At 39.3% G+C, this 24,667-nt stretch overlaps 1 protein-coding gene across 1 annotated transcript in view; it reads left to right on the top strand.

The window, feature by feature from the left end:
* Positions 1-2,672: 2,672 nt before the first annotated feature.
* ZC3HAV1L (ZC3HAV1 like) overlaps positions 2,673-24,667 on the top strand; it is a 64,727-nt gene continuing 42,732 nt past the window's right edge. Inside the window, exons 1-2 of the mRNA XM_072652593.1 lie at positions 2,673-3,304; positions 15,749-15,884. Of these exons, the coding sequence (XP_072508694.1) occupies positions 2,997-3,304; positions 15,749-15,884 (444 nt within the window). The 5' untranslated portion in view covers positions 2,673-2,996. The remainder of the gene's footprint in view (positions 3,305-15,748; positions 15,885-24,667) is intronic.

The raw sequence follows: 24,667 nt of genomic DNA on the forward strand, positions 1-24,667 counted from the left end.
TGCCCTAAAACAATGAGGCTGTTAATAGTGCCATTTACTTTTAACTTTTATAACATTTAATTCTTATTTTTCCTTAAAACAAATTCCACAGAGTGATGTCCCAAAACTTACTTGGATATTTCAGAAGGGAGTAAGTTCCTGAAATCACCCCAAGATCCCAAGAGTTTTCTTCTGCAATATTAAAAATGATAAATCTTCAAACTCCAGTCCTCTAAAATCTACCAAGATATTTTTAGCAGTTCTACAAACTTTGATTATCAAACTTTATATCTGCAATTCCAACATAGCCAAAACCGAAAGTATCTGGCAGACTTTTTTTTTCTTTTTCTCTCTTTTTTAAAATAACCTAATCTCCCTTGGAAAGCCCAAAGTGGGAGTGTGGCCTACTTACTGGGAGAATTGCTTCAATTATGAAAGTTCCTTAATCTTTTCCTCTGTTCTAAACTCTTTGGCCATACACCTTAGAAGTTTTTCTGGCTGGCTACATTTTAAATCTTTGAATTCTACATTTTACATGACACAGACATTTTACATTTCACAAAGACACACAGACAAAATGACAAGACAGGTAAAAGCAGACATAAACAATTTTATCAAAGTATGCAGTTACAATCCATAGTCAGCCATGGCAGTTTAACAGAGGCATGGAGCTAATCAAACATTCTCTTAGCCTGTGGGGGAGGCTGAAGCCAGAACAGAGCAGCAGAGCTTCCTGGTCTTCAGAGGATGGAGCCAAACAGAGAAGGCAGGAACAGTTGGTTAGGAAGAATTCATTTCCTACTCATAGCTGGGAAAGGTATATGATTTACTTCTCTTTTAATTTTTTAGGGTATGACCTTTAACATTTCAGTAGTATACTCATTTTTAGTTTATTGTGGAATATTATATAATATGTTAACCCAAACCTCATTTCTGCCAGACTATTTTCCTCTTGATAGTTGATTCATCATTAATATTTTGAAGCCACATCTTTAAATCACTCTATATATACACTTTCATAACAGTCAAGATTTTCAAATGAAAACTTGCTATTATATGTTATCTGTCTTATAACAAAATATACTTCATTAAATATTCCATCATTTTTGAATATCTATTTTTAGCACTTCTTAAAAAAAGCCCAATTCATGTGTAACAGCATCCAGAAATGTTTGTCCAGGATAGGTGATTCTCCTATTTAATGATTCAAAACTGGCACCTAAATTTCATACTATTCCTTGATGTTGATTATGAAATTTTGTCATTCATCTTGAACACTATAAAATTGTAGACTGGAATGTTGGGGGAGAGAAATTTTTAAATGTTAGGATTCAGATAGATAAAATGATTTGGGTCTGGAAAGGAGCTTAGAGAATACCTAATACAACACTCATTTTAGAGGTTTGGAAACTGAAACCCAGAGAGTGAAATTATTTGTATAATGTTACACAGCTAATACTCAACAGAGCCATAAGTTAACCTCCAGCCCTTTGTTCTCAAAGGCAGTCAAATCTCTATCCCTTTGAATTTCTCTAAGAAGACATGCTTAAAATTTAATTAACAGATTTGTTTCTGACAGGCTTGTGTCATGAATGCTGAGATTTTATTTCACAAATATATTTGTATACACGTAGTTACCCCATTAGAATCGAAGGTTCATAAAGACAGAGACTTTCACTTTTTGTCTTTGCATCCCTAATCTTAGCATAGTGACTAGAACAGAGTAATTGTTTAATAAATGCTGGCTGATTGATTATTTATTTCCTCATCACTACTATACTATGCCTATGAAATTGGTATCTATCCAGCAAGTGGCTGCAATTTGATTCAGCAGCAAATGTTTATTAAGTGCCTACTGTGTGCAGGGCACTGTGCTAAATCTGAAGGAAAGTTAAGAAAGTTTAATGTCTCTAGAATCCCTGACTTCTTGGGTTTCAAGTCTAATGAAGTAATAAGACACAATCATAGATTTTATGTATGTATGTATGTATATATACACATACATATATAAAATACACATATCAAATATATTATACATAATATAAATATGTAGTATAGTAAATATAAAATACAAAATACAAAATAATGCGTTGCATTATTTACAAGAAGAAATGTAAAATTTCTTGCAGAAAAATGTCTTAACCAACTAGAGGAATCATGGAAAACGTCCAGATGATCAGAGTCGAGTTAGGTTTGAGAATGAGCCACAGCGAGAACAAAGAAGTCAGCCCAGGACCACTGCTTTCTCTCTCCAGCACGGAAATACCACGGAACCTTCTGTATTCTTCGGATGGGGGAGTTCTGCTTATCTCCTAATTAACCTAGTATCCTCTTCCTCACCCAGTGAGACAGCTGAGGTTGTCATATGTCTGAGAGTGGGGTGCAGCAGAGAGGGTCAGTAAGGGGCATGCGTCAACTAACAATAATCCGTTGTATCTTTATCCTGGCAAGTGTGTGTGTGTCTGTGTGTGTGTGTGGTGTGTGGTGTCTGTGTCTGTGTGTGTGTGTCTGTGTGTGTGTGTGGTGTGTGGTGTCTGTGTCTGTGTGTGTGTGTGTCTGTGTGTGTGTGTGGTGTCTGTGTGTGTGTGTCTGTGTGTGGTGTGTGTGTGTGTGTGTGTGTGTGTGTGTGTGTGTGTGTGTGTGTGTGTGTGTGTGTGTTGCGGAGGGCTTCCCGGGGAAGTGAAAGAAATGCTCACGGGTTGCAATTTCCTTTTCACCAAAAGGGAAACAAGGAAAGGGACGAGGACTTGGCCCGGGCCTGCGGCCGCTCGGAGAAATGGCCATTCCAGCTTCGCGATTGGCTCTGGTCTCCTTGTTCAGAGAGACCGCAGCCCCCTTTCCCTCCCCTTCCCAAGCTAGGGCCCACCCCTCTCCTCGGCCCGCCTAGGGCTAGGGCTTTACCTTTCGGTGGTGAGGAGGGGAGGAGTCGGCTGCTGCTGCTGTTCCTGCTGCTGTTCCTGCTGCTGCTCCAGCTGCGGCTCCGGTTCGGTTCGGGGCTCCTGGGCCGGCTGCGGACCATGGGAGATCCGGGGGTCAGCTGCTTCCTCACCAAACTCTTGTGCGAGAACAAGGCGGGCTCCTCTGATGTCCGCCAACTGAGCCAGAAGATCGGCTGGTCCGAGGCGCAGCTGAACCAGATCCTGCGGGAGGCCGGGCCCGAGCGCTTCTTGCTGGTGGAGGACGAGGACCCCTCCGTGGCCGTGGCCGTGGCCGTGAGCCCGTTGCGCCTCTGCGGCCACTACCTGAGGGACGAATGTGACGGCTGCGAGCGGCTACACATTTGCAAACTGTTCGTTCAAGATAGGTGCCGGTATAAGAAGCAGGGGTGAGTGTGCGGAGGCTAGTGGGGCGGGGCGGGAGGAAGAGGGAACTGGCCAGGGTGGGGGTGGTGGCGAAGATGGCAGAGGGGATGAGATGGAGGAGACACGCACGAATAGCATCTTCCTGAAGCTCTTTGTGCTCCCGGGGCCTCCAGATGCACAGAGGCAGGCAGGGCTGGAGCTGTATGAAAGAGGCTTTCCTCTTGACCGACTCCCTCCCCCAGCCTCAATCATTTTGTACTTATTTCTCCAAACTATAAGTTGCAGAGACGATGCCAGCCTGTACCGGTGGAGGGAATTTCCTGGCGAGGAATTTCCTAATCGGGAAAATCCCTATACCAGTGAAATCACAGGTTTGGCCCTATGTCTGTCCCTCTCTGGGTTGTATTGTCCTGTAAAATGTAAACTATTTGAGGTCAAGGTCCAGAAACAGTTTTGTTACTGCCTAGCGGTAGTATGGGGTCTGGCACAAATTAGGAGTTTAAAAAATATTTACTTTGGGTAAATATTTGGGTTGGATTCTTAGAGAACGAAACCTATTCGGCTTCTAATTTCACAGGAGATGAAACAGCCCCAGTAGGTTGTAAGGTCTTTTAGGGCAGGCACTATTTTTTTTTAATCTTCGGCTCTCCTGGCTTCAGGATTTGATCCCTAGTACTGTGTCTTGCTTAGTAGTAGATGCTTAATAAATGCTTACTGAACTGAACTGAACTGGGGAAATAAGTTCCCCAAGGTCAAAGATCAAGACTGAAGGAAGGCAATGACTAGAACAGGGTTTCTCCTGAGCCTCAGCCCTGTGTTCTTGTCTTTATTTCAGGCCCTACGGGATTTCTAAGCTAAGTCTAAGTGGAAAAGGAGGATTTTGTGAATCAGCCAAAGTCCTGGGTAGACTCTTGAACAGCTTCCACAGGGGCTGAACCTCCAAGTCTCAAAGGTCCTTTTCCCACTTATTGGTTTCCATTCCCCTAGCTGGTTAAGGGAAATGAAACTGAAAGGAAAAGGAGATAAAGAAACCGAAGATAGCTAGGTTTTCAAAAAGAGCTGATGAAGGAAAAGGAAAGCCAATCCAGGATCTTTACCAAAAAACCCCCAAAGAGAGAACAGAGAGTCAGACAAGACTATTATTGACTAAACCACAACAAAGAGCTCATGATCTGATCTCCCAATGCATCCCCAATCTTTTTCTCTTTTTCCTTCAATCCAGGAATAAAGGTAGGGGGTTGATAAACATATGGTTATTCAGTTGACAGTGGAAGAATAATAACTTCATAGCTTTTTCACAGTCCAGAAGAGTGAAATGTGTTTTTTTGTTTGCTTGTTAAGAATGTGTGAAAAGAAATTTGTGAGGCCAAATTCCTCCCCTTTTCCTCCACATTTCCAACCCCCATAGATGCAAAGTATTGCACATTATCAGGAACTTAACCAGAAACATGGGAGTTAAGGGGAACTAGAGAAGAGGGTGCATTTCTACCAATTACTTGTTCTTCTGCTCCTGCCCTTTCAGTTTCTTTTCCCCATTCCATATCTTTTTCTGCTCCCACATATCACCCAATAGAAAAACAACTACACTTCACATTTAGCAAAATCCTCTCCAATTTTGAATCAAGAGAGTAGTATTTTCTCCATTTCCCTGGGTGTGAAATGGGACTGAAGTATAGATCTATAAGAGGGTTGAAATGGCAAGAATGGAGCTGGGAATCCAGGACACTTAACATCCAAATTTCTGTCATTATCATTAGTTCCCCCCTCCCTCTGATTGCTGAAGGCTTTTAATGAATCCTATTTTCAGAAAGCTGAATTGCTATCAGGTAATACATTTACTTGTTCAAATAAGCTCACTCTTAAAAATGCTGAATTTGTGCAAAACAAAAAGAGAGGAGGGGGATGGTGGTGATTAGCAATGGGGAATTCTTGGTGGAATCTATATTCCAGTGTAATTAATGTCTCCCAGTAGGAAAAGGCCTGTGGTGGGTCACCCATACCTCCCATGAGGCTGCACCAAAGCTGTGATCCTAGCTGGGGTTGCGTGTGTGTATGTGTATGCTTGTTTGTTTGTGTATATGTGTGTGTGTGTAGGCATGGTGGTCCCCCAGGGTACCTCCCATGAGGCTGCACCAAAGCTGTGATCCTCCTATTGGAGCGTTACCCCAACCACCCCAATCTCCTTTTCCCCATAAACCCTATGGTTTTTCTTGCTCAGTTTTGATGATTTCTAGGAACACATATATTTAAGAACTCTGTGCATATGCCAGAAAAAATGCCTGTTCTCAGGGACATTGAGAATGAGGAAAAGGTCTGCTTCCTTAGAGCCCTGAAATGGGATTAGCTGACAAAGAAAAGATGCTATGTTCCTTTTTTAGAAGAGGTTCTCTCTTCCAACTGAGAAACACTGTACCTGTAACACCTTACTTCAGCTGTTTTACCACTCCGTGTCTTTACACTGCTCTCCATTTCCCTCTGACAAATGTCCCCTCCCCTCCAACGTAAATGACTTTTCCTGCCCTTGGACCTTAAATCTATTCTATTTCTCACCCCTCCCCCCCATAAACACTTAACTCAAGTCCTTTCTAAGGTAGGAGGGGAAAATAGAGAGTATTACCAGATGCCCTGAAAAATCACAAGGAGAGAGAATGGGAATGGAAGTCCCCAAGTGGGAGTTATGGGAAGTGGGAAAAGGACTTTACCATATATCACCAATGCCCTTCTCCAGCTTTTTTTTTTCTCAGTTTTAACATCCTTTTATTTCTTTCAAATTGTAAGGTTCATATTCTATCCCTCTCTCCCCTCCCTCCCATTGAGAAGGTAAGCAATTTGATATAGATTATACATGTGCAGTTATGCAAAACACATTTCCATGTAAGGCATTCTGTTAAAGAAAAAACCGACAAAAAAACCCCAAGAAAAATAAAGAAAAAGTTTCTTTGATCTGCATTCAGGTTCTACCAGTCCTTTCTCTGGAGATTGACAGGACCCTTTCATCATAAATCCTATAGAACTGTCTTGGATCATTGTATTGCTGAGAATAGCTAAGTTATTCACAGTAGGTCATCACACAATATTGCTGTCACTTTGTACAATATTCCCCTGGTTCTGTTCATTTCACTTTGCCTCAGTTCATGTAAGTCTTTCCATGTTCTAATGGTATTGCTTGGTCAAAGGGTATACATGGTTTCATAACCCTTTGGGCATAGTTCCTTCTCCAGCTTCTTAAAATGGAAAATTTATGGGCTAGAAGTGTAAAAAAAATTGCCCTCTTGTCTCAAGTCCAAATTTTATACTTAACACAGGCTGTTCATTGGTTGTAGAGAGGGCATGGTGCTAGTCAATATATGGGCAGCTAGGTGTCGGTAGTAGATAGAGCTCTGGGTCTGGAATCAGGAAGATCTGAATTCAAATGCAACCTCGGATACTTTCTAGTTGTATGACCCTGGGCAAAATCTCTTAATTTCTCTTTGCCTCAGTTTTCTCATCTGTAAAAATGGGGGTAACTATAGCACTTATGCCCCAGGGTTGTTGTGAGGATTAAATGAAATAATAATTATAAAACTCTCAGCACAGAGCCTGGCACATAGTATGTGCTATATAAATGTTAGTTATTGTTATTATTAAATGTTGACTTTTACCTGCTAACAAAGACAAGTTATCACCAAACCTTGTTCTGTTTTGCTGCCTTGATTGTACTCTTGGGCCTCACTGCTCCTTAAAAGCCCAGTGAGAAAACCTCCAACCCTAAGTAATACAGATTCTGAGATGAATGTTTGTCTTTGCCCCTAAAATAAACTGGAATTTTCCCCACATGCATTTCCAATGATGCCTTCCTTCTCCAACTCTGCTTTGTAACTCTGATGCCGTGGGTTTGATTCTGCTACAAATGGAGGGGAGGGTAGTGACACTGGGGACAGAGAGTTCCCATGTGTATCCCAATTCATGATGAAATTTGTGGTATTTACGGGATTTTTTTTCCTTCTTTGAAAGTCAAAGGGATGGTTGGGAACAAAGGGAAGGTCACTGTGAAAAACTGGCCTTGGACAACAAGGTTAAGCATATTGAGTGTGAGGTGGGCATATGAGGATAACAATTTATATATGTGTGTGTATATAATTACACGTATTTTGTTGTTGTTTATTCATTTCAGTCATGTGTGACTCTTCATGACCCTACCTGCAGTTTTCTTAACTAAGATACTGGAGTGGTTTGCCATTTTGTCCAGCTCATTTTATATATAAGGACCTGAGGCAAACAAGGTTAAATGACTTGCCCTAGTAAGTGTTTGAGGACAGATTTTAATGAGATGAGTCTTCCTGACTCCATACCTGGTACCCTATCCACTGTACCACCTAGCTGCCCCCAATCACAAACACACGTGCACACACACACACACACACACACACAATCTATGTGCATATGATAGATATGTGTGTGTGCATACAAACATACACATGCATTCCATGTGAATTTTAAAAGGTGATTTAAGATTGAAAAATGCTAAAGCAGAAACTCCTGGAAATTGTATCAGCGTTGACCATATAGTCTCCCATTTATCACCATAGCAGGAGTGGAATCCGCTAATTAAGATCAATTCCATTTCCTGGTGTTGTAGGTTGTGGGTTAAAACAACAGCTGATACCACTTGGCTGCCCAATCCATTTTCAGACCCACCCACAGACCACTCCTGTACAAGATTTCTACGTCATTTACTCTACCCTACTTCTGTCTGGAGATTTCTCTTTACTTGTATTAGTCATCAATCCCCACCTACTTCACCTTTGATCTCCCTACTACTTTATTTTTCAAGCCAGGCTTCCTGAGTATTGAGGTGGAGGAAGAACTATTTTAGGAAAGGAAGAAGAAATAGCACCACTACTAATCCTTTGAGATCAGTGATTGAAATCATAACATTTGAGGTCTTTCTAACCCTGAACTGAGGGTTGGATCATTGCTACTGCAATACAATTGTATTATACTGGTACCATAAGCATTCCAGAGCTGGCAGCTAGGATTAGGACTGAATTTACAAAATATGGAGGCTCTTTAGGGTTTCAAGATCCTGTTGCTCCCTGGTCAGTGAGTCAGTCAATAAACATTTATTAAGCACCTATTGTATGCCAAACACTGTGTTAAATTCTGGGGGATGGAAAAAGACAAAAGTACTTGTCATCTAGGGGCTCACCATCTAGTAGGGTAAGACAACAAGCAAACAAATATATGTATCTAGACAAGCTATATACAGGATAGATGAGAAATAATTAATGGAAGGAAGGCACTAGAATTAAGAAAGATTGGGAAAGGCTTCCTGAAAAATGTGAAATTTTAGTTGGGACTTAGAAGGAAACCAGGGAAGATAGCAGGTGGAAATGAGGAGGGAGAGCATTCCAGACCTGAGGGATTGCCAGAGAAAATGTCCGGAGCTGAGAGTTGGAGTGTCTCCTTATGTAACAGGAAGGAGGCATCCTTGGCTACGTGCACTTATTAAATAATTGCTATGTGGCTGGCAGGCAGCACCCTAGCAGTCAGGGAGATACAAATACAAGCAGAAGAAAACAATTCCATTAAGATATTTACTTTCTAATAGGGGAAGGCAATATAAAAAGGGAGTTGAAAAGGGGAGAAGTCCTGAGAGTCAGAAGCAGAGCTGTAAGGATAATGAAGCATTGTTAACATGAGCAAGGCCACACTAAGTTCCAGCAGGAATTCAGCAAAGGCATGAGAGTGTCAGAAAAAAACTAGAAAAGAAAAAGCTGGCTCCTCATTAAAGCATAGACAGAAAAAAGAAGCAGAACTGTAATTATTTCCTTATAAGGGATGACATTGGAAAATATGATGATAAGAGTTCTTTCTTTTGTTTTATTGTTGGTGGTAGGTAAGCAAAGGGAAGACTTATATAAATGGGCAAAGAATCCTGACTGAAGGCCTCTCCAGGGGCTGTGACTGGGAAAGTCTTCCCCTCTTAAAAAAAAGAAAGAAATTCTAATCCAGTTGCTAATAAAGGGAGGAAGAAAAACTAGGAGCCTAAGACGCCTAAAGCCCTGATGCTTTTGGTCTAGAATGTTAAAAAAAAGGTTCCTGACTCCTCTTGCCCCTTCCTGGTTTTTTCCTTTCCAAATCTTGTCTCCATTTTTTTTATTTTTGGAAAGACCAACTCTTTCCATTGTTCAAAAGCTTCTGGTGGCATCACATTACCCATTGGAAGGGACTGGCAACTTACAAACATGAAGGTTTTTCATTTACAAAGGACCCCATAAATTTTTTCATTTGATTATTAAGATCTAGGTATTCATATTTTAAAGGTAAGGAAACAGCCTGAAAGGCTAGAACTAGACCTTTTTTTCCCCTGAGGGAAAGACTTGACTTTATTTTATTTTTTATAACTTAAAATGTTTAAAAAATTTTTTTCAACATTCATTTCTATAAGATCTTGAGTTCTAAATTTTTTCCCCCTTCCTCTCCCAAGAAAGGGAGTAATCCACCTCCCCAAGAAAGCAAGTAATCTTGTTGAAGTTTAGGGGTGCTTAGGACCCCAAAATACTAATGTACTGAGTCTTTCCTGAATGAAATTGGCTCAAGTCTTCTTTCAGCCAAATAAAAACAAAATCCATCATCTTGGGTAGACTCTTAAGGAATCTGAGTATTTGTAATGCTAATGCCAGTGGGTCAGATAGAATCTGAGCTAAATTGAATCTGAGAGCCTTCATGGAAGCAGGATGGCTCATATACAGAAAGACTGTGGAAGGGATCCAGGGGTGACCAAGTAGTCTGAGGTGATGGGACGAGGGGTCCAGGGAGGATCTTGATGGGAGTGTCCAGTAACTGGGATGACTAGAGGTCTGGCACCAAGAACCAAGAGATTGAGATTTTGATAGAATCCCGGGTGGGAAGCAGATGAAGACTACTTGGAGATAACAGACAATGAAGGGCTAGGCTAGGTTAAGGGTAACAGATTTGGACTTGGTGATAATGGAAGGTTTATGGCCTCAGGCAAATGCCAGATCAAGTGGGAAGATTTAAGGAGAGTTTAAGGGGGTTCCCAGAGCCTGTACCTCATCAATCTGATATAAATTGTATATGTATAATCATATTAAATACATTTCCACTTTAGACGTGTCATGAAAGAAGACTCAGAACAAAAGGGAAAAACCACAAGAAAGAAAAAATTTTAGAAGGTGAAAATAGCATGCTTGGGTCTGCATTCAGACTCTGTAGTTCTTACTCTGGAAGTGGAGAGCCTTTTGCATCATGAATCTTTTGGAATTGTCTTTGTATACAATTTGTCATTGTATTGCTGAGAAGAACCAGGTCTATCAAAATTGATCATCCAACACTGTTGCTATTATGGTGTACGATGCAGAACTAGAACTTTTAACTACTAGTTTAGTATTCTTTTTACTATACTACAATGTCTTCCATCATTTTTTTATTACCTTAGAGGAAGAGGGGAAGGTACTTTTTGGCTTTGTGGAGTCTATGTGGAGGAGGCTTTGTGGAGTCAGCCTGACAGTTGCTGTTTCCCCTTTAAAAGGGGGAAGGGGTAGAAATAAAATGCTGGTGAAAATAGAGATACAGCACTAACTCTGAGAGAGGTAACACCTTTTATTTTAGCAGTAAATGTTTTGATTATCAGGTCACTCCTTAACTAAGTGGAATTGAGAGCAGCTGAAAATAAGATAGGAACCCAGGGATAGGTACATGATTTTCTTAGAGTGTGTCTCAGCAAACCCCTTAAAAAATGGTGATATGAAAATCCTGTTTCTTTCAGACCTCAGCATCTTTTTGGTGGGTTTTGACAGGGACCAGTGTTGTGGTTTCATGTGTATAGTTGATACCTGCTAAAGAAACATCCTCTACCAACACCAAAGAGTAAATTGCTCTGAAATTTATAGTCTTAGAGAATTGTCTGGGATGCTAAGAAACTGAATGACTGACTCATGGTTCTGCTGCTGGTGTTTATCAAAGATGAGACTTGAACCCAGGTTTTCCTGACTAGGAATCAGGCTTTTTATTTACTATTTATGCTGTTTTATATTTTTGTTTTCCATATGTACTGGTTGAGAAGGAAGTCCATGTAGTATATGGAGAGAATTTGAAATATATGTACCATATATCTTCTATGTATCCTTCAGAGTTAAGGACACGCTGAATTAAAAACAAAACAACCAGATGTTGAGTAACTATTATATAATAGAATAGTACAGGGCTGGCCTCAGCCAAGATGAAGAAATTGGTTCAGTTCCAACCTTTGACACATACTTGCTGGGTGACCCTTGGGGAAGTCACTAAGAATTTAAATTGTATAACAATTGCTGATCTGCACTTCAGGAGGAGTTTCCTCAAAGAGAATTCCCATCTGGAATAAAATGCCAGATCTAGTTTAAAAAAAAAAAGTAGAGAGATGAAGATTAAGCCCTGGGGAGATGTAAAGATTAAATAAGACTGTTTCTGCCCTCATGGGATTCACAGTCTAGAAAGAGGAAATAACTAATACATGAACAGAGGACAGAGGTTTGACTTTTCAGTCAAGAAGTTCCGGTCCTGGACTCAAGTCTAGTCTCCAAGGAATATCAGCTGTGTGACCCTGGGCATCTTTTAACTTCCCTAAGACCATACTATATGGCTGTCTTTAGAGAGACTGGTAAAGGCAATTTCCATAAACTGTTTAGAACACTAGAGAGAATAAACTAATCAAATTACAAGCTACTACTATAAAATCTTTTATTTGACTGTAGTTCCTTCTCATTTTCCATTGCTGCATCTTCTTTCAGGTTATGCCTACTAAACTTGGGTGTTTCCTAAGTCTCTCCTGAGCCCTTTTCTCTCTCCTGTTTCTCTTGGTAATCTATCAACTCCTATAAGTTCAAATGTTATCTCTATAGAGATAATTCCCACACCTATATATCTGACCTTTAAAACACTGTGAATTGGATGTCCCACAGACATCTCAAACTCAAAATGTCCAAAACAGAATTCCTCTTTAACCTCAAATGCTCCCCTCTTCTCAACTTTCTAATTGCTGTAGAGGGTACCACCATTCAGGTTCTACACCTGGGTGTCATCCTTGATCCTTCATTCTCATTCCCCTACATAACCAATCTGGAATGGAGGGAATAAACATTTACATGGTGCCTACTATATGCCAAGAACTGTGCTAGGTGCTTTTTACAAATATTATCCATTTGGTCCTCTTGACAACCCTGGGAGGAAGGTGCTATTATTATCCCCATTATATAGTTGAGGAAACTGTGGCAAACAGAAATTAAGTGACTTTCCCAGGGCCACATAATTAGTGTCTGAGACTGGCTTGGAACTCAGGACTTCCTGACTCTAGGCTACATATCTATTGTTTGTCTTTTGTTTTCCAATAGGACGGATGACATCATGGGGTGATATCTTGACTTGTGCAGGAATTGGATTTATGTGAGGTAGAGTTACATAAAGTTGTCAGACTCACTCTCTCTTTCTGAGTCATTGAAATCTGGTGGCAAGACAAAATTCAGAACATCTGGCGATAATGGTCCAGGATGCAGGGAATGTCTGACCAAATTTTAAATGCTCCACAGTGCCTACTTCAACCATCTTCACAGCTGTTGGAACAAATTGTTCTCATCCATCCATTTGGACAGAGGAAGTTTTGGGGTAGACATCCTGGTAACTCACTGACAGTTTGAGGTCTGTTAGTTACCCTCAACCTGGTTTAGCTGGTCTGCTGAGGCAGTTTTTCCAGTATGTGGCCTCTGCACATGCTACATAGATTCTTGAAGCCGCGGGTGAGAGTTGGTTGAAAGGTGGACACCAAAGATAGATGAGCAGCCCTGAATGGGGCTCAGTAAGCCCTCATACCAGAAGGGCTATTCCTCCCTGAATACCCCATAAATCCCACAGACCTGTTATAGCTCTACTGTGCTACCAGCTGCCTCCAATCTCTTATGTTGTTTTTAACCTTTGCAACATCTCTTGTGTGTGTGTTTACATGTATATATTTGTGTATGTATATATATATGTGTGTATATATGTGTATATATACACACATATAATCCCTTTTACATATATATGCATATGTACATATACAGACACATATATTTTCCCTTTATTACCCTCAAAAAATGACTACCCTGATCCAGGTCCTCATGAACTTACAACTAAACTATTGAAATATGATTCTCTTCGGACTCCCCAGCTCAGATCTCTACATTTGTACAGTCCATCCTCCAAAGTGATATGCCATCTGTCAAAGCGATTTTTATAAAGTGAGTTCTGACTCCATCTGTACTCTACTCAGTAAACTCAAGTGGTTCCCACTCACCTTCTGGATCAAATGTATGTTTCTCTGTTTGACATTTAAAGCCCTGCAAACCTAGCCCCTTCCTGCCTTTCCAGTCTTCTTATACTTGTTGCCTATTCCTGAACTGTAAGATAAGCCAACTGCACTGGCCTATGCATTAGTCTTCATACTCAACACTCCATGCTCCAATTCAATGTCTTTGCACTGACTGTCTCTCATACTTGGAATGCTCCATCTCCTCACCTCTGCCTCTGATTTTCCTGGACTTCCTTCGATATTCAGGTCAAATATTACCTCCTTCAGGAGGCCTTTCCTGAACCCCCTAATCTATTACTCTCTTACCTCTGAGATTACATTCAATTTACACTGTATTTAGTATATATGTATGTATTTTTTTAGGTTGTCTCCTTCATAGAACATGAGCTCCTCGAGGGCAGGGACAGTTTTTGCCTTTTTATTTGTCACTTAGCACAGTGCCTGGCACATAGTAATTGTTTAACAAATTCCTGTTGACTGACTGACTAGTATATGTGACTACATAAAACCATTTATCTTCCCTTTTTCTTCATCTACAACATAGAGAGAATAGAATTTTTAAATAATTTAATACTTAAAACAAGTATTCTCCCTTCTACTTTTTTCCTTGGGATTAAATTAAAACAATAAATCCCTCAGTATAGATCTACCCAGTCTGGCAAAACAAATCCCAACATTACTGATGTCTGAAAATGTATTTTTCTTTCTGCATTTTAAGTTAATCACTTCTCTATCCAGAAGTGCATAGCGATGTATTTAAATAATTTTTTTTGCACTCATTTTGTTCATCAGAATTCTAAAGCTTTTTAATGTTGTTTTTCTCTATAATATTTGCTATCATTGTATAAATTGTTCTCATTTCTGCTTACTTCACTCTGCATCAGTTCATAAATATCTTCCTAGTTTTTTCCTGAAATTGTTCATTTCATCATTTTTTATGGCACAATCATAGTCCATTACATTCATATACCACAATTTCTTTAGCCATCGTCAACTTCATTTATTTTAACATTGTCTACTTGTCTACTGAGTGAGACAGCTCTTGTAGCAAAAAATAAAAAAGAAAGTGAAAGAAAAATGATAAACACAATTCAACAACAGTAATCAACACCAACCAATCTTAGCATCTTCTCTGTTTCCCACTTATATTCCCCATCTCTGCACACAAAGGACAAACTTACATTTTTGGGAAAATGGACTTTTTTAAAAAAAAGAACATTTTGTTTTTTTCTCAATTACATGCAAAGACAGTTTTTGACACTGAATTTTTAAAAAATTTTAAGTTTCACATTTTCTCTATCCCTTCTCTCTTCCCTCCCTGAGACGGTAAGTAATTTGATGTAGCTTATATATGTGCAATCATGTAAAAGATTTCCATATTTATCATGTTATTGAAGAAGAAATAGACTGAAAGAAAAAAAACACAGAAGAAATAAAGTGAAAAACAGTATGTTTTGATCTGCATTCAGACTCCATCAGTTCTTTCTCTGGAGAAGGGTAGCATTTTTCAGTATGAGTCCTTTGGAATTGTTCTGGATCAGAATAGCTAAGTCACTTACAATTGATCATCATACAGTATTGTTGTTACTGTGTATAGTGTTCACCTGGTTTCACTTTGCATCCGTTTATGCAAATTTTTCCAGATTTTTCTGAAAGCATTCTGTTTGTCATTTATTATAGCACAATAGTATTCCATTACAATCATATACCAAAAGAATTTCCAATTTTTTGCTGCTAGAAAAGAGCTGCTATAAATATTTTTGTACAACTAGGTTCTCTCATTTTAAAAAACTCCTTGGGATATGGACCTAGTAATGATATTGATGAAGCAAAAAGTATGTACCGTTTGTTTACCCTTTGGACATAGTTACAAATTGCTTTCCAGAATGGTTGGATCAGTTCATAACTTCACCCACAGCGTATTAGTTTCCCAATTTTCCCCACATCTTCTCCAGCATTTATCAAGAAAATAGATCTGTTACAAAGAGTAACAAACATGAGTAAACCAGTTTCTTTATTAAATGGGGTAGTCCTGTTGGTATGATACTATTAATCTGATTAGATAAGAATCGAGACAGTAAATTCTATTGATTGCCTTATCATTCACTTGAAATTTTGTTCACGTCTCACCTTCTCCTAGGTACAAATGCAGATTTTCCCATGATATTCATTTGCCTGGAAATAGCAAAATCTTGAAAAATAATGCCCTTTTTGGCATCAATGAATCGGAGCTCAAAGTCCTGCTTTTTCAGAATGATCCCTCCCTTTTGCCTGAGGTGAGTCACAGAAACACCAATAATGGGGCAGTGGAGGAAACCTAATATTAATGTGGCTTCTATGATACTCTCTACTAAGTGCAGGGCATTATGCTAGTTACACACACAGGTTTACAACAGATTAATAGAATACTTAGCTTGGTCTTTGTACCCAAGGCATTTAAGAACGGGGTTAAGAAGTGGGGTGATATGGGGTTACTCATGGTGGTATAGGTCTCTTGAGATCAAATGAGCCTAGAATCTGCTGCAGAATTGTTGAAGATTTTCACCTCTGGAAACAGTGTGGTATTGAACTAAGGGGTAAACTATAAAGAGTACTAGACTGAGAGTTTGAAGATGTCAGTTTTTGTCCCCATTCTATGACTCATCAGCTGAATAACCTTAGTAAATCATTTAACCATTCTGGAATACGGTTTACTTATCCTTTAAGATGAGAAAATTGAGCCGGGTGAAGCTTGTGGACCCCTTTTTCAGAATAATGCTTTTAAATGCATATGAATACGGAAGATTTCAATGGAAACAAATGATATTGAAACATAGTGATCAAAATGTTAAAAAAAAAAACCATACATACACAAACACAAATTCATGGGCCCCAGGTTAAGAACACCTGAGCTAGATGATCTCTAGCATTTCTATAATTCTACACTTATATCCTACTAAATAAGGTACAATTTTACATATATATGATTTTTTAATTTATGTGTAAAAATAATTTTTAACATTTTAAAAAAAAATTTTGAGTTCCAAATTCTTTTTTCTCTCCCTAACTTCCCCCTCATTGAGAAGGTAAGCAATTAGATATGTCATACATGTGCAGTCATGCAAAACATATTTCCATATTAGTCATATTGTGAAAGAAAAGAGACCAAAAAAAACTCACCAAGAAAAATAAAGTTTAAAAAGGTATGCTTCAATCTGCATTCAAATCCTTACCAGTTCTTTCTTCGGAAGTGGACAGCATTGTTCATCATAAATCCTTCAGAACTGTCTTAGATCATTTTATTGCTGAGAATAACAAAGTCATTCACAGTTGGTTATTTTACAGTATTGCTGTTACCATATACAATGGTCTCATGGTTCTCACTTCATTTGCATCAGTTTATGTAAGCCTTTCCAGGTTTTTCTGAAACCATCCTTCTCATCATTTCTTAGCACAATAATATTCCATTACAATCATAAACCACAACTTGTTCAATCATTCCCTAATTGATGAGCATTCCCTTCATTTTCAATTGTTTGCCACCACAAAAAGAGCTGAGATAAATATTTTTGTACATATAAAAACTTTCCTCTTTTTTTATCTCTTGGAATGCAGACCTGGAGGTAGTATTGCTGGGTCAAAGTGAGGAGGTTTAGTGGTGCTGGGGATCCTGAAATACCAACACCAACACACCGGGTCCTGCTTGAATGAATTCGACCCAAGCCTTCTTAAAGCCAAAGAAAACAAAGTTTATTAAAGATTCGCCTTACTGGGTTGACTCTGAAGGAGTCTAAGTATTTGTAAAGCTTGAATTGCAAAGTGGGTCGGATAGAATCGCAGCTAGATAGAGTCTGAGCTGGATTGAAATCTGAGTACCTTCATGGAGGTGAGATGAAACTTAAATAGAGAAAAGACTGTAGAAGGAATCTGGGGGTGGTCTGGTAGAGGGGATGATTGGTCAAGGGTTGGAAACAGCTGGAGGCAATCAGGAGATATTAGACTATGGAGGGCTTGGGACAGAGGCAGGTGGGGCAATCCAGATGTCTTGATGGGGGTGGTATGGGAATGACTGGTACCCTGGGGTGAATACAGATAGACTCTAGGGAAGATCTTGTTGGGAGTGGTCAGCAGCCTAGGGAATGGGGTTTTGATGGGATCAAGGGTAGGCAGTGCAATAGAGACCTGAGCACAGTGATAATGAAAAGCCCATGGGCTTTCTGAGACTGCCAGAACAAAAGGGAAGACTAGATTTGAGTAAGAATGGCCAGATTAAGTGGGAAGATTCAAGGGGAGCTCAAGGAGGCTCCCAGAGTCTGAACCCCATCGAAAGGTTATACTCAGTTTTATAACCCTTTGGGCATAGTTCCAAATTGTTCTCTAGAATGGTTGAATCAGTCCACAACTCTTGTTTTCAAAGAGGACCAATGACATCATGGGTGATTTCTTGACTTGTTTGTGAATTGAATTCACATCCTCAACCTCACTGTCTTCTTGAGCAATTGAAGTCCAAATCAGGACAGAAGTCAAGACAAATGACAGTGGCTCAGGATGACCTTGGTGTCTTCTATCCCTGAAGTTTCTGTTTCAGGTGCCTTAATGTCCTTTGGAACAAATTGTTCTCATCCACCACTGAGGATAGTCTTCATAGACATTCCTCTAATTCACCCACAGATTTGAGACCTGTTGGTTACCCTCAAAATCAGCTATCACATTGAGGGTAAATTATTTTGAAAGGCTGCAATTATTTGAAAAGGCTATAAGCTAAGACTAAAGTGGAGGGAGAATTGGTATGCAACTCTTTGTTAGAAGATGATTATACACTCTATACAGCCTCTGACTGAGCTGCAAAGGAGTATGGATTATTCCCTGCCATTTGTACTAATTTTGACCTGATAATAAACACCAAGAAAACAGAGGTTGTCCACCAGCCAGCACCATGCCATCCATGCATGGAACCATCAGCTACAGCAAGTGCAGAAATGTTGAATGCTGTGGATAAGTTAACCTACCTTGGCAGTATATTTCCTGGGGATGTCTACATAGATGATGAGGTTGATGAACACATTGCCAGAGGTAGCTCAGTGTTTGGGAGGCTCTGAAGGAAGGAGTGGGAGAGAAGAAATATTAGACTGACTACCAAACTGAAGGTCTACAGTGCCATTGTGCTAATCTCATTTGTTGTATGCCTGTGAAACCTGGACAGTATGCCAGAACCAAGCCAAGAAGCTGAATTTCTTTCATTTGAATTGTCTTAGGAAGATTCTGAACGTCACCTGACAAGATAAGTACCAGACATCGAGGTCCTTTTTTGAGCCGAAGTGCTAAACATTCAAACTCTACTGCAGAGAACTTAACTCCAAAAGGCTGGTCATGTTGTTTGAGTACCAAGCATAAGTTTGCCTAAAAGACTGTGCCTGAGCTGTGTAAGGCTAACCAATTAAATATGCTAGAACTTTCCTTTTTCACAGGGGAACCAGACAATGGCATAGTACAGCAACTAGCCAATTAGGAGGATTTCTGATGCCATCAGCTGCTTGACATACCAGAGATCCTTTGTGAAGTAAACTTTAGCTGAACTTAGAGATGCCTGCAAAAGCTGAAACCAGTTTTGACCTACTTTGAGAGGAAAGCAAGCATCTTGCTTTCTGATTTATCTAAAAAGAAACAGTCCTCCTGCTTTCTGATTTGTTGTATTTTATAGATATCTTCTGCCTAGACCCCCACTTATTGCCTGACTTTCCAATTTATTGTGTTTTTCCCTTTATCCTAACTTAACTATAAATACCTCAAAAAGTCCCAAATACCTCAAATATTTATAAATACTTCACCCTTTCCTAATCCGCCTTGAGCAGATGAGAACATTGTCTCAATACTCCGGCTTGTAAGTTTTTCTTCTCAGGTAATAAATGCAGTTATAATCTTTGTAAACTATAATTAGACTCTGGCTCATTCCAGGTTGCACTTTTGGACCCGGGGCTTCTTCCATTTTTGTGGTTCACAGAGGTTTTTATTTTAATAAGACTATTTTATAGAGAACTCGCCAAAGGAAAGCACTCAGATGGAGGTCAGAGGATAAAAAGATACTCTTAAAGTGTCTCTGAAGAACTTTAGAATCTATTGTGAGACATGAAGACACTGGCACAGGACCACTCTGCATGGCATATCCACATCAAATAAGGCACTCTGCTCTGTGAGCAAAGCAGATTGCAGTAGTTCAAAAGAAATGAGATGTACAAATTTAGAGACATCTCTACTCCAAATATTCCTGTGAGTTATTTGTGCCTGACCTGTAATAGAGCCTTCCAACCTCATATTGGTCTGACCAGCTATAACTGGACACACTGTACATTGACCCCAACAGAGTGATGTTGCTTTGGTCCTTTTCAAGCATGAAAGATAACCAACTGACTAGAACCCTGGACTTGGAGTCAGGAAAACCTGAGTTCAAATTTGACTTCAGATATTTACTACCTCTGTGAGCCTGAGCAGGTTATTTAATCTCTTGGTGCCTCAGTTTCCTCATCTGTAAAATGTGGTTCATAATAGCATCTACTTCTCAGGTTGGGGAATCAATATTTGTAAAGAGCACTTAGCACAGTGCCTGGTACATAGTAGGTGCTGTATACATGTTTAATTCTTTCCACTTCCCCCTAAAGAACATTAGACTAGAAGGAGAGGCTACAGCCTTCCTCAGGCCTGAGTTTCACAGTTGTTACCATCAAGTTATCAAAAGACAATAAAAACCTACTACTTATCCTCTGCCTTCTAGCTTATTATAACTGTTCTTTCCCCCTTGTTCTTGTATGTAAGGAGAATTTTGTTATCTTTCTTAGAGTTTAGTTTCTCAGAATCCACAGCCATGGCAATGTCTAGTTTCCAAGTGTTAGATAATAACTCCCAGAATAGCCCCAAAGATCCTAGATAGTACTTCCTAGAATCATAATGATAGACAGCCCTGCTGATACTGTGCAGTGATATAAGGGGTGACATAATGTCATATTTACTACACTTGCACAGAATGGCGATATTGCTAAAGTTAACCTGTGAGCTTAATGTTGGCAAGGTGCCTTCTTTGTCTGTTGCCCTATAAAGCAAGTGGACACTGGTCAATGATCTGTAGGGGAATTTGGGTATTTGGGATTTGGGTAATGCATAGAGGAATGCATGTACCTGCCTCAACTAGCCCCCATTCAGGCTTGAGGGAGTTTAGGAGAGTGCACAAGTTATGCCTGTCTCAATTGACCCAATTGTGCCGTAGAGCTAGTTGTCCCTGCAAGAAGGGTGATTAGGGAATGTTGTAGGAGTTGGTGCTCCCATTATCAGCCACTCCCTTGTGAGAAGACTAGACTAGAATAAAGTAAGATTATTAACCCTCCAAAACTGTCTTTCTGTCTGACCAGATCAAGAGTGAACCTGTTGGAGGTTGGAGTCCAAAAACTCCAATGCCTCCTGTATGTTATTTGTGAAACAGTTCCCTCTTTCCTTTATCACAATATCCTGGGACATAAAATATTTATTTTCTCATTCATTGGAAAAGAAGTTTAGAAACCTCGAGGGATTTGACCAATAAATTAGTATTAAAACTCTATCTTTCTAGCCACTGCAGTTCTCCTTTTCATCATCTCTAAGAAAGTTATCTTTAAATATTTTCTTAGTTTTCTTTGATTTGATTTGCTCTTAATTTGTCTGCTGTTATCCTTCAGTGCCTTGAACACTTTTCCATTTTTACGGATAGTGACTTGCCCAGGGCCACATGGTGTCTGAGGCAAGATTGTAACGAAGGTCATGCAGACATCAGTTCAATAATCTCCACTGTTCTACCTACCTGCTCAAATAGGCGAATAAATTGCCAAAGCACTACTGTTTAGAATGACTTGTCCTCTGGGTGTTCCTCATACTTAATTTTATTCTACCAGAGGTCTGAGGAGCAAAATGTCAGTCGTACCAAAGATGCCCATGTGGCTGAAGTATTGTATCTGCTGTATACGTGATTTTTGCCTTTTCAACCTGATATTTGTCCGCATTTTTATTCTCTGTTACAAAACTCCTTCCCTCCTTGCTGAACCTGACTCAAGTATTGTTTTAATGCCATCTTATATCCTATTTAATGAAGAGCTAGATCATGGAAGTTGAGGAGATTGATGAACCAGGAAGCAAGGGCACTTCCGGGGATGTTAGCATGTAAACTGAAGTCTCCAAAGAGAAGGTCAGGAGCTAGTCATTAAAAAATGCTATGAAAATGAAAACCCTGACAGAGTTTCTGGGTAATTAATAATCAACTTATTAATTAGGCTAGTCAGCAATCAATAAATTGATGGGTAGTGGTTTGCGTTAGAAACCAAAGTCACCAGGGAAGACATTGAAATGCCTTAAATTCCTTCTAAAGGGGAACTCCCCTGACAAATGAAATTCAACCCTGATTGGTGGACATTTAATGAGTAAGTAGGGTCTAGAAGTTTTCAGCTCCTCCTGCTGAGAACACAACTTGATCTTGAGACGCAACAGCCTTAAGGCATCTGGGCAGGGGAAGCCATCTCCATCCAAATCTCTCTAGCTAGTTTTCTCCATCATGAGCCCTGACTTCTAATGGAGGGCACCATGGACAAGTTGTTCCTCCTTCAGGCAAAGGTTTGCTCAGACTGCAGCTAGGTGGTGCAGTGGATAGAGCACCAGTGCAGGAGTCAGGAGGACCTGAGTTCAAATCTCACCTCAGACACTTGACACTCACTAGCTGTGTGACCCTGGGCAAGTCACTTAACCTCAACTGTCTCATTCTGGGTCACCTCCAGTCATCCTGATGAATATCTGGTCACTGGATTCAGATGGCTCTGGAGGAGAAGTGAGGCTGGTGACCTGCACAGCCCTCCCTCACTCAAATAAAGTCAAGTGCAAGTCATGCCATCATTTCTGTTCAGCAGCAAAGGACGAGACACACACACACACACACACACACACACACACACACACAGCTTAGACCGGATTCTATTTATACTCTAAACAGAAACTGGGTCCCAGTTGGGCTTGGTGTCTTGAAGGTTAGGAGTATATCTCATCACTCAGCCATGCTCTTCACAGGCTACCTGACCTTTTAGGAGTTGAGCCTCAACAGAAGGGAAAACCCCCCAAAAAACCAAAACCAAAACCTTGTGACCAATATACTTAATATACTTAATCAAACAAAACAAATTCCCACCCTTGCTATGTCTGAGAATATATGTCTTATTCTGCATCTTAAAACATGTGTCTACTGTCCTGGCCACCAGGGTGTCTGATGCGAGTCTTGATTTAAGGAAAAATTTCCTAACAAGTCTCTCAAGGTGGACAGGGATGCTTCAGAAGATAGTAGCTCTTCCCTCATAAAAAGTCTTTTTTAACTGAAATTTTTATAAATTTAAAAATTTTATGAATTTTAAAAATTTTGTAAATATTTTGTCCTCGTATTTCCAACACCTACACATGCTTGGCACATATAAGAGGTACTTAATAAATGCTTATTGAATTTAATTGCTCGTTCATGCCTTGAGATGTTAATATCCTACTCAGCCTTCTCCCTCTTAAAACCCTATCTTGCAACAACAAAAAAAAATAGTTTATAAAAATTATTCTGACTTTAATAAATATCACTCAAAAAAGAATATTTCCATAAATGAAGTAGAACAGAAAAGTGGATTATATATAAAACTACATGTCTCTATTATGTATAGCTTGCTTTTTTTAAAAAAAAGTATATAATAAATTATTATGGTCAGTGTGAAAATTGGGTTATTTCACTATTCTTGAATTTGTACAGCTCTTCTCAAATACAACACCAATCTTCAAAACAGGCCAGGTGGCCAATTATCCATTACTTTACAGTGAGGAATTATTTTTCATAAGTGAGTTCAACTAGGTGGTCAGTGAATACTAAAAATGTGTGTTCTGTTACTTTGTGTGTTCTGTTACTTCGTGTTTGACTTTTGTGTAACAAAACCTTTAACTTATAATCAGTTATGTTTCCTATGGCCATATCTTCTCCTAACTCCACCCTTCTTGTCCTCACTTAAATAAATCCTTGTCTTCCCAACCTTACTCATATAATACAATGATTCAATCCCCTTTACTGGCCTACTTAGTATCCTCAACCTGCTTGGTTATTGGAAAATTATCTGTGTACATTTCCAAAAGAATTTACGCAATGACATCTTTGGAATAAAAGGAGCTATATTAAGCACTGGATAAGAGGGAATCTTTAATTGCTAGATGTCTTAATCCCTTTTTAAAAATGGATAGAATTTTTTTTGGATATATTGATCACTTCCCAACAACCCCACTTGATTATTCGAGAGAGTTCTAATGCAGAGGTTCTTCACCTTTTTTTTTTATGGACTTCTTTGGCAGTCTGGTAAAAAGACCTTTTCTCAGAATAATGTTTTTAAATTCACAGAATTTACAAAGACCAATTATATGAGGTGTGTAGTTTTAAGCTTTTAATACCTGAAAATGCCCTGTGATTTTGTGGACATTTTATACTGAAATTGTTACCAAAATGTTAAAAAAAAAAAAGAGTTCACAGACTCATGTTAAGAAACCATGCACTAATAGGAGATTTTTCCTTTCATCAAGTTTGAATTTGTCTCTGCAACTTACTTGTCCCCTGGGGCCAATAAAAGTAACAATCCTTCTTCACTCACAGTCCAACCTTCCATATACTTGAAAGCTTGACCTCCCGTGCCTTATATTTTTCTTTTGTTTTTTTTGTTTTTTTAAATTTTTTAATTTTATTATTATTATTTTTTAATGTTTAACAATCACTGCCATACAATTGAGATTTTATCCCCCACACCTACCCCCCACTACCCCCCTCCCTCCCCACGACTGCATACAATTCTGTATAGGTTCTACATATACTTTCCTATTGAGTACATTTTCACTACAGTCATGCTATGTAGTCGGACTAAAATAAATGGAAGAAATCATATAACAAATCAAAACATGATACACAAACACACACACATACACACACACACACACAAACATGATCTGCTACATTCTGTGAATGACTTCCATATTTCTTTCTCTGAGTGTGGAAGGCATTTTGCCT

This window comes from Notamacropus eugenii, chromosome 3, assembly GCF_028372415.1.
Source record: "Notamacropus eugenii isolate mMacEug1 chromosome 3, mMacEug1.pri_v2, whole genome shotgun sequence".
NCBI lineage: Eukaryota > Metazoa > Chordata > Mammalia > Diprotodontia > Macropodidae > Notamacropus > Notamacropus eugenii.